This window comes from Carlito syrichta, unplaced genomic scaffold, assembly GCF_000164805.1.
Source record: "Carlito syrichta isolate Samal-C Ts95f unplaced genomic scaffold, Tarsius_syrichta-2.0.1 Scaffold92597, whole genome shotgun sequence".
In the NCBI taxonomy this organism is placed as follows: Eukaryota; Metazoa; Chordata; class Mammalia; order Primates; family Tarsiidae; genus Carlito; species Carlito syrichta.
Window position 1 is genome coordinate 298,912 of NW_007036693.1, and position 11,134 is coordinate 310,045.

The 11,134-nt window shown below is 53.3% G+C and overlaps 1 protein-coding gene across 1 annotated transcript in view; it reads right to left on the reverse strand.

Annotated features, from left to right (window-relative positions):
• The window catches only part of AMOTL1 (angiomotin like 1), a 46,013-nt gene that overhangs the window by 30,313 nt on the left and 4,566 nt on the right, over window positions 1-11,134 (reverse strand). Inside the window, exons 6-7 of the mRNA XM_021713255.1 lie at window positions 4,276-4,420; window positions 3,027-3,116 (exon numbers count right to left, since the gene is read on the reverse strand). Of these exons, the coding sequence (XP_021568930.1) occupies window positions 3,027-3,116; window positions 4,276-4,420 (235 nt within the window). The remainder of the gene's footprint in view (window positions 1-3,026; window positions 3,117-4,275; window positions 4,421-11,134) is intronic.

An 11,134-nucleotide genomic window follows, 5' to 3' on the forward strand; every position in this document is an offset into this window, starting at 1 on the left:
CATCCCCAAGGCCGTCACATTCCTGAGCACTTAATTCCCTAAGAGTTTGAATACAGACATGTCTGATGACTAGGAAGAACACAACAGATCCGGTTAACGTCCATTCCAACTTCAGCACTAAGTGGCCGGCACCCGGCAGCCCACCAGGCTCCAGCCTAAGGGCAGAGCTCAGCTTGACAAAGAAAACTACCCTGGGCAGAAGGGAAATCTGGAAATCTGACCAGGAAGAAGCTCCACCTGCTGTTACTGGGAGCTTTCAAGTCCACCAGCCGCACGTCCTGCAGGCGTCGGGTGGGTATTCCGAGACCCAGACTCCTCGCTTCCGTGTGACGCCCGCCAAAGGCTGAGCACATGACCTCCGCTTCCCCTGCCCTCCGACTCTCCCACCAGGAGCTTCACAGCCCAGTCTAGCTCCCTGGCATGCATCACCCAGAGATGTCAGCATGGTTGCCATGCTGCCATATTCTTCTTGTCACCAGGTGCTGAAGCCCGAAAGGTCCATCAGGAAAGAACAGCACCCCTTGAGTGGGCAAGAGTTACAGTTATGATACCAGGAGTCTGACACTTATAATGACAAAAGGGTTTCTGAATTAACACACAGACAATGGAACACATCAACAGCCATGAGGAATAGCAGGAATTGCTGCCTGCCTTGCTAAAACGAAAACCCAGCAGACAGACCGCCCGTCTCAGTTGCACGGCGGCTGTCACACACGCAGCCTACTGTCACACCTGCTGCCAACTGCGGCGCCCAGGTGAGATGCCTCTATATGCTCAGGCCCGGAGTTCCAGTCCGACCCAGCCTGCTCCTCCTGCATCTTCCTGGAAAAGAGTGGACCTCCACCCAGAGGCTCTCATCACCCTCCAGTCTCCCACTGTCGTGTCTCAGTTGGCCACCGAGGCCCACTAGCTTGTCACCGCGTTTCTGCCACCTGCCCTCCATCAGTACCTCGGCTGTCTTAGTTCAGGACCTCTGCCTCTCTCGCCCAGACACTGGACTGGAACACCCGCTGACCCACCTCCTCACTTGTCACTGGTCCCTCCCATATTTCCCTTCGACTCGGCCTCCCGACCTAGCTTCCAAGGTATAAGCCTCGTAAACCATGACCTTACATTCATATCTGCAGCAAACATGGGTGAATACTGTTGTCATCTTGGAGTATAAAAAGTATTCTAAGCACGACATAAAACCTAGAAGGCATAAATATGGCTGCTTAAAAACATCTTCTGTAAGATAGAGAGCACTATAATCAGAGATTCAAAATAACTGGAGAAAGTCTCTGGGGTGTATATGGTAAGGGGCATGGTGGTTTACTCGACCTATATAGAGTTCTTACAACTTACTAAGAAAGACCTATCTGTAAGTCTGAAATAACGTCTTTAGTCCATCTCTTGGCCACACCAGGAAACAAAACACTAATGCAAATAATTATAAAGCTGCAGAGAAGGCATAAAATGTCCTGTCAAGATGTGTGGGAAAATGGGTTAGATATCACCCTTACCAAGCCTGCTTCAAATGTCCTGCCTCAATTCAATCATAGTACACATCAACACTGGGACACTTTTAAGTACTTGAGAGATGCCTCTCGTCGCTCTGTGGAACATGTTGGAACATGTTTGCACAGAACAAATCATTCCCGGTAAAGCTGGAAGGGCCCCTTTGCCTGACAATGGATGTTTTAGCTTTCAGCCAGCAGGTTAAAGCCTTCTGGAGCGTTTCTTTCTTTCTTTCTTTCTTTCTTTCTTTTTGAGTTGGAGTTCTCACCTTGTTGCCCAGGCTGGAGTGCAGTGGCACGCTCACGGCTACCGCATCCTCGACGGGCTGGGCTTGGGTGATCCTTCCGCCTCAGTCTTCCAAGTAGCTGGAACTACAGGCATGCACCACCTTGCCCGGCTAATTTTTTGATTTATTATAGAGGTGAGGTCACATCTTGTTAGAAAAGCAAGTAATTCAAGGCACTGATACAGTTTTTCACGTGGATGCGGAACCCAGATCTGTTGCCTATCAGACTACAAAGGAACCCAAGGCACAGCTCTCAGGGACCCGCGTCCATTGGCCAAAAACAGAGTTTAAACTCCAAGCTGACTTACAGCTGAAATCCAACCACGAGGAAGTCTGAGGGAAACAGAGGGGTTAAACCCAACCAAACAGTACTGGACATTCGAAGATTTAAGCAACTGTGTTCCAGTCTTTAAGCTGCAGGGCTGCGTGGAGGATGCCACACGCCAAAACACCACCGTCCAAAGATAGATGGCTAGTGCCCGAGTATATAACTTGCGGCTATTTCGAGCGGTCTGTACTTCGTAAGCACTTTCAATGTTAAGAATTAGGGCACAGACACGAATTCCATTTTCTAAACAGCCTTTTAAAAAGCCACTTGGGTTTCTGCATTTCTGGCTTGTGCCGTGAATTTGCAGAAATTCAAATCTTGACCAACGGTTTCTCAAAACCCATTGATTCTATCATTTGCCTCTGATAAAATTAATAAGATAGTCTGTCTCCCAATAACTCTTGGCTTACAAGGCCACTGTTCATTATTCCGGGCTGACACGGGCTCAGTGGCTTCTGGAAACGAGCATCGCCCACAGAGATACAGAACACAATCATTTCAGTGGCTTGCCCATCGGCAAGGGGCAGCTAGTCCAGAACTCCGCGTGTGCGCCACACCTGCCAGGAGAGAACCAAGCCCTACCACAGGCCTCCTCCTTTCCCAGAGAAAAAGAGCTCTGACTTACTTGAAGCAGTGAGTGCCAGCACACGCTGGCATGCCGCTGTCCACTGGTGTTACAGAGACAGACAACTGAGCGGCAGAAGGACAGAATACACATGACTGAAACAACATGCACCAACCTTGGCTTCGACTCTGGCAGACCTAGGAGGCCTCATCTGAGGCCCACAGGCTGTGTGCTAAATCAGCGAGCCAAAATCACACAGCGCAAAGCCCACGTGAAACCGACAGGCGTCTTCCCTCGGGTCCCGGTTTTAAACACACCCACTCTGGGAGAAGTAAGTTCGTGAGACTCACTCTGGGAAGCGTAATGTCCCTCCGCAGCTTTGTCCTCGGACATGTCGTAGTCCCTGCCGGAGAGCTGCCTGTTGGCGGTCTCCAGTCGATCTAGGAGTGAAAGGGAAAGGATGAGGAGGCAGCACGCGGGGACGGAAGCCACCACACAGCTGGCCAGCAGGGAGAGACGCTCGGCAGGAGGCCCGCCCTGAGCAGCCCGGGGAGGCACAGGAGTGACATCCCAAGACACCAAAGGGAACGCCGTCAGGTGGCACACCGGGTCCTCGTGCGGTCGAGTGCCAAGGACATCACCAGAGACAAACGCCGCCAACAGGTGTGGAGAAAAACCACCTCTCAGCCTCTGAGGCCGACAACCCTCGGCTTGGAAGTCCTCGCAAAGAGCGTCTGCCTTCTGGGCCTCGAGCCCAGGCCTCATCTAATCTTGACCATCAGCCCTACATTTTAGCTAATGACAGTTACCAAAAGACCAAAAGTAAATAACAAATACATACTAAAAAAAAAAGTCAGAATGACTTAATGGATGAAACTTGTACACAGGAAGTTCTATGTTTGCTCGAATCACTCAGGAAATTTTCATTTATTCAACTAAATAATCCAGCTCAACAAGTATTTGTTGGTCATACATGACGCCCAACACAAGTGGGCTGGTATGGCATGAAAGGTGGGATCTAGGTTCTGCGGATGACTAGGACGTCAAGGGTGCTGACATATGAGCAAATGGAAGTGGCCTGGCTGCAGGTGAAGTCACACTTGTGGGCTCAATCGCCTTGCACACTGGAGGCTGCCACGATGCAGCCGCACAATCGCAGGGGCGTTTCCCCTCGCAGGGACACACATCTACCTCAGTTTCCTATGCTATGTCCAGCAGGAAGGGCCGCCCTTCAGAGCGCTGCCAATGACTCGGGCTGATGTGGAAAGGGCTGGGAATCCATGCTGCTCTTTTCGACGTTCTGAATCTCACAGTTGTCACCTATGAGACTGCTGAGTGCTTTTAGAGCACGGAACTGGACACGGATACCCTCCTCTCACAGACTCATGCACACAGGCTGTCACCGCTACGACCCATAACACACAAGGCAGGAAAAAACAATTCTGTCCCTAGAGCACCTCCCCCCTGCCCCGATGGCCGGAATATACTCGACTGTCCAACACAGGCACAAGAGCACTGTGGCCAAGCTGTCTGGCCCCAGTTAGGCTGCTGGCTGCACAGGCAGCCTGGGGAGAGAGGACAGGAGCAGAGCTGACGTGCCTCGGAGGTCTCTGTTGAAGTCGTGCAGTCTTCTGATCTCTCCCTCCAGCTTGCTCCTCATGGCCTTGTCCAGCGACTCTCGCTTGGTGGTGGACTTGACCAGACTTTCATAGGCTTCCGAAATCCTCTGAAGTTCCTTTTCAAACTAAAAGAAAAAACTGGCATTAAAGCGGGACTTTCGAGTCATGCTGGCATCTCGGGGAGGCTGACTCTTGGGCACCCCCACGCGGAGGCTGTGTCTTCCTTCCACGCAGCCTCTCCACCTCCAGTTTCATGCCCATCAAATCGTGTCATCGATTTCCCTCCCCTCCGCCCTCCAAGGGCAACGTTAGGACCCTGTAAATTGCAGGCTCGCAAGTCAGGCCAGACCACTGGCTGTCACCTCATGAAAGTCCCTCTGGACTGTATGAGGAAAGTGTGAATTAAGCAGTACTTAGAACTCTTATATTGTGCACAGCAATTTATAGCTATTCTTATCAATCCCAGTTAACATTAGGGAAATACTAAAGTTCAAAAAACTAAAGGTCTACAACTGGAACCCAAATTTCCATATTCCAAGTATAGTGCTCTTTCCAGAGACCCTGCTACTTGACCCTAAAGGAACATAAAATCCATTCATTACTTAGTGTTTTTACCCCTTTGTCTATGAAATTATCTATACAAAGGATTAATGAACTTGAACCTAACTATAAACAGACGTATCATAGAAGACATCTTTATAGGCTTGGGAGCAAAACCTTTTGTTGTTGTTGTTTCAATAAACTGAAAACTGTAACTGGAGAAGCCTTGACTCTATGACCCATATAAATTGATAACAAGCAGCTCTGCCTGTCCTAACAGGAGTCTGACACAATCATGTGCTCTTGAAGTAGAGACTTATAAGCTCCACTGTATTGTTGTGTAATGTAAACGCAGGCCAGAAGGGGAGGACTGGGTGAGAGCATCTGCAGACACGGACGCTTGCTGAGCGGATGCTGAAGTCAGAACGGAGGCAAAGCAGATGGGCTGGAAGCGCTGACGTCCCTCACGGCACCCAGGGGCCAGACCGCGTGTTCAGTCCCCCCACAAGAGAACAGCATCGCCAGGGGCCAGCCACCCTCTTTCCTGAGTCCCAGTTGCCCAGATCCGAGGGTCCCTGCTGAGACTCCTGTCAACGATACAAGTTCTCATTGCTCACGTCCAGTGTAGGCAAGGACACACAAATGAGGAAGTCAGCTCCTGACTTAGCTTAGAAGTTAAGCGCCTGTTGGCCTGTGCCTGGACCCAGCCAGCTCTCCATTGCAATGTGAGAGGGTGTGGTGGTGAAATGCCATGGCAGCCTAGAGATAAAGTAACTCATTTTGTAGGGCGAAAAGAAGTCTCGTTAAAAACATTTCAGAGAAAATGCAGCTGAAAATGAATCAAAGGATAAACAGGCGTTTGCCAGGCAGGAAAGAGAAGGTCACAGGGCTTTGGCAGCCCGGGCAGAAGACAGGGCCTGCGCCAAGACCACACAGCATGAGAGTGAGGGCCTGCCTTCCACATGACAGGGAGCCCGGGGCAGGGAAGGGAGCGGGGCAGATCCAGGACCAAAGGGGAGGACTTGAAGTCACGAGCAAGGAAGGGCTCCGGGGTGAGAGGCACTGGGGAGGGGAGGGTCCCAAGCAGAGGCGATGCATAGACTCATCTGTGTTTTCACAGAGGTAAAACCAGAGGATGGGGTGGGAGTAAGATGCCCAGGTAAGAAGCTGATGTACACAGCTCGGTGACTAAAAGGACAAATTCCCAAGACACCACAGAGTCGAACCAACAGGTCATGGTGATGGGGGCTGGACAGCAGGGGAGAAAGAAGCAAAGACAGCAGAGTCATTCCCAGCTCCGAAGATGAGGCCACGAGCTTCCGCAAGATAAGCACCGCAAGGGAAGCAAGTTTACCCCAGAAAGTCAGCCATCTGGAGCTGGAGACACGCCATTTGGGGAGCCTGCAGCATGCGGGGCAAAGACGTCCAGCAGCAGGTGGAGACGAGCTCCGAAGGCAGAGAGCCTCCACAGTGTCGCCACCGCACAGCCGACAGACGAAATGGTCAAGCGGAGGCCGCGGTGGGGGATCAGAGGCGACCGGGGCCCCGAGGGGAGGCATCCCTGCTGAGGAAAGGGCAGACCCGAGGGCCAGGGAGAAAGGCTGACGCCACAGAGCCGCGGCGCCAGAAGGGTGCAGGAAAGATACCGTGTTGGGTCAGTGTCCCGGAGGCCATGGGAACCAAGACCTGTCTGAGAGGAGGCCGGCGAGGAGGACGGAGAGTGCAGGGCCTCCGTCTCGCGCAGCCACCGGGCCTAACTGAGAACACCGGGGACCCTTTGTTATTCTCCCAAATGCCTCCTCATGCCAGAGTCGGCTCCTCCAAGGGCCCTCATTGCCACAAAACCTTCCTGTTTCTCCCAAAGACATTACACGTCATCAGTCATGCAGCACGGAGAAGAGCATGTCCTAAACCCTGCTCAGAATTTTACTGCAGATGATGTTCTTTCCTTTTAATTCTGTTTTCGAAAGAGACGGCTTCAAAACACGCCGCCATTTCTGGACTAACTTTATCTACAGAAGGTGACCTTGTCTTCAGGCAGGTGGGCATGACACAGGGACGGTCCCCGTCAAGACCGCCGGGCATCACCTAGTCACTAAGGAGGCCGAGCGTGCCCCATGCCCCAAAGGCGTCTCTTGGACAGCAGTGCTCAGCCTGCAAGCCCAGGACCACCAGTAATCCCTCCCCAGCTTCACCCACAGGCACCCTCCCTTGACCTGATTTAACAGCATTTTCGTCCATTATACTTACTCACTGGGATTCTGGTGTGCACAAGCACAGTGTCTCTGGTTTGACTGTTAACTCCTTGAGGGCGGAACGGCACTTTCCGCCCTAGAACTGTGCCCTGCTCACGGCCAATTCTGACGGATCGATTAATCTCTGTGTGTGTAACTCCTAAGGACTTGGACCCTGATCATGGATCCTCTCCCTTCACTAAAGAATTTCCCTCTGCGCGCTGTGAAAGGGGCTTTGGCATCCTGCTCCGTGTCGTTTCCCACCTCAAGTACCACACTCCCACACTGGCATGTGGCCATGAAGGGACCCAGAGAGGAGGGCTGGGGCCTTGGTTCAGAACAAGGCCTCTACCACGAGAAACAACAGCTCAACGGTAGAGAAGGATGAATCGCCTGCAGTGCTTGCTGTGGATGTGGCTTGTCCCTCCCAGCCTCATGCTGAAGTCTGATCCCCGCGTGGTGGTGTAGGGTGGTGGGGCCTGGCGGGGCAGACCCGTGATGCCCTGGTGCCCTTCTCGTGGTAGGGAGCTTCCGCTCCCCAAGGTAGATTAGCTCTCTGGGAAGGGATCAGTCCCCTTGAGAGTGGGCTCCCGAAAAGTGGAACACGCCCCTTGGGTTTTGCCTCTTCACATGTGTCTGCTTCCCCTTTGACTTTCTGCCATGCAGTGACGCAGCAAAAAATCCCTCCCCAGCAGCTGAGCAGATGCTGGTATCACACTTCTTGAACTTCCCTGCCTGCAGAACCGAGAGCTGAACAAACCACTTTTCTTCACGAATTATCCACAAAATGGACCAAGATAGCATGGTGACAGAGGACAGAGCCATGATTACGGGCAGGAAGTTAAAGAGACATGGGTTCCCCAAAGTGTGGTCTGCCCAGTAGTGAGCTTCTCCTGCCTGGAAGCATTTAAGCAAAAAGCGAGTTACTGCCTTTCGGAAATGAAGCAAGGACTCTTAGGGGGTGGGAAGTCGGGCTAGACTCCTTCCACTAACTAAGTCTGAAGCTCTTCTCTTTTGGATGGTCCTCCCCGCAGAGTGAGAAACACACCGTCTCCGTATTCTCCGTGAACAGAGAACATCTCAAGCCCCCCTGACATCTGCTAACAATGAAGGGAAGGTGGGACAGGCCGGCTTGGCTGAGTATGGGGCTCGAAGGGCGCCTGGGACTTGCCTTCACGGCTCTTGCCCTTCCTTCCAGCCCGGGTGTTGGGGGCTCTTCGGCCAGGCCGCAGAACTCCTGCAGTCACAGAGACGCACTCCGTGTCCCTGATGCAGGACTACAAGCAGAGCAGAAGGCGCAACTTCTGCCGCTGCCGTGAAGCAGATGGGCAGGGAAGGGCCTGAGAACACCTCAGCTGTTCCAAGCTCCAGGCACTGGCCTTTTCACCAAGCACCTTCGTGTGCATGTGCAGGGACCTACAGGACCAGAGAAAGACCTGCCATCCAAGCCACGGGCTGCCCCATCAATGCCACCTCCATCTGGCTCACAGAAGTGGGTCTTCCCTGAAGCATTCCGGGGTAACTGTGAATGCCCGTCAATGCCCGGTGGCTTCTGAAGCCAAGCCATCCAAGAACCCACAGTCTCATTCTAGTGGAAACTCCAAATATGAATTAGGTGTCAGGGAAACTGAGAGGAAGAAGCAGCAAAATGAGTAGCCAAAAGCAAAGGCTGAAAAACGGCAGGATCTTCTGGGGTCCTCGGCCATCATCCCAGCATTGACCGTGACCAGCCCCCGTGCGTCTTTGGAAATGGTCTTCCTATCTGGGCAGGGACTTGGCAGCCCCTGAGCTTAACCGTCCTTTTCTGCTGTGTTCCTGGCAAGCTTGCACAGGCTAAGCTCGTACTCAAACAGTCATCCGTTTTGGTTCTGCCGGTACAACAGACCTCTGGGGCAGCCGATGTGCTCCCAGCGCCAGGAGGCCTTGGGGGGAGGGCACTTGGTGCAGCATGGCCACATCCCACAACAGAGCGGCAGGCCACCAGAGCAGGGGTTGCGGCCAGGCCAGGGGAGCTGGCCGCTGTCACCCGCTCTCCAGACCGAAGGCAATGAGCTGCTGAGAACACTGAGCAGAGGGGCTGGCCTGGGGGAAGGGCTGGGACTAGGGCAGCCTTGGGAACACAGGGTGTGAACCGTTACACCATGAAGCCATGCAGCTCTTCCAAAGTCTCGAGGTCCTGGTTGCTGAGAACGGCGTCAGAGCTAGCGATGAGCACGGTAAGTCCAGCAGAACTGGAGTTTCACATTGATGATCCACTGTGATACATGACAGAGCAAGGAAGTGCAGTGCAGTAAGCCCTCACACACTGCAACTTCCAGCCAAACGACGTGCAGTAGGACCTCCAATAATGCTGTTTCTTTTCATGTCTTTCATTACAATGTTGAAAGGAAAAAAACATTTTTTTAACAAGTGATTCTGCTTAAATTCACAATTTCCAAGAGCTTATCCGTGGTGCCAGTTGAGGATTTATTGTATTTGTGAAGCACCTGTAATATGCAAGGGACTGGAGGAATTAGGGGTTCCACATGGCAAACAGCTTTTTATTTGTTTCATTTTTCACACGTCACCAAAATTCCTTCAGCTACAAATTATAAGAATCATCCTTTGTGCGGGGAAATCGAGTCACTGGGAGAATCAGTCAGTGGTTTTGCTTTACAAAATGGAAAAGTGCACCAGAATCAAGAAGAGGTGCACTATCGGCCAATCAAAAGTATACGTCAATGACAAGCCGGTGAAGAACAAGGGAAGACCTCCCAATCCCTGCACCATCCACACAAGTCTTCCAAAACACCCATTGAAAAGGTCCCGCCCCCGCCCCCAGCCCAGCCCAGCCGCCGGACCGGTCTGCCACGGATGGTCTGCCACAGAACCTCCTTAGGGGAGAAGAAAGAAACCTTGTTTCCCAAGAAGTGCTGAGTTGGCTCTTGCGATGTGCAGACCATACCAAGACAGCAGCTGCCCGAGGTGTCGGGGCAAGCTCGGGCCTGCACGGACCTTTGGGCCAAGGGCTGGAGACCACACGCTGTTTCCCAGCTTCTAAGGGGGGGAGGAGCACTCTCCGGCACCCCCTTCTGTTGCTGGCGCTCATCTCTCCCTCCCACGGAAGCAGCCGAGATCCCTGAGCTACGCCCAGTCTGACTCCTGGGAGCCCCGACCCAATGCAGGCTCTGCACAGACCACCCTCAGCAGACGCTGCCTGCGAGCATCCGCTCCCTGCTTTCACCGCCAGCCCCCAGGAAGCGAGAGGAGGCCACTCCTCTGAAACCCTGGCCAGCAAACAACCCCTCCCCGTGAAATCAGGACCAAACAGAGAGCATGAAAGGAGCCAGCCAGGAACACTAACGGCCACACGCAGCCAAAGGGACAGGGTTCTCGCGGTCGGGTAGGGTTTGTATTTCTGCCTTTCTCTTGACAGAGCCCCTTATTGCCAAGGACAGGGCCAGGCCCTTAGCCTCGTAGAAGGCCACAGCAGCCCAGAAAGGAAACTCAAGTGTCTGGGGGTTGTCCTGCCCCAAGTCACGCGGTGGCCTGGCCTCCTCTGGCATCCCACTCGCAGCACACCAGTGGCTGGCGTGCGGGCCATCGTGACATCATTGCCCAGCAACAGCTGATGCTTGCCGATGTCTTGCTCACTTGGCTTTTAGCACAGCTCTCTAAGAATGCAGGCTGCCCACATGCCGATACTCCCGCGATAACTACACACACTAGAATCACTCATATCCCCACCGTAAGTCACGGGCATACGGAAAGCCCACACTGACCAGGACGCCCGGCCCTCTCGCTGGCCCTCTCGCGATGTGCAGATACCAGCCGCTAATGAATACAGGGCAGCACACAGTGCCTGCCTGAGACCCCCAGACTTCAAAGACGAGCCCTAATTCACTCCTCTGCGTTGCTTGCTGTGTCCCTCCCACACCTGTCCACCTGGCGCTCCCACTTAGCCTCTGAGTCTCCAGTCAGGGGCCACCTCTGTGCTCCCAGGCAACACTGTCACCGCTACTGCAGGTGCTGGCTAGGCAACTCTCCCTCCAAGGCCGCCCTGGTCCCGTTGGCGTCTGTCTCCCT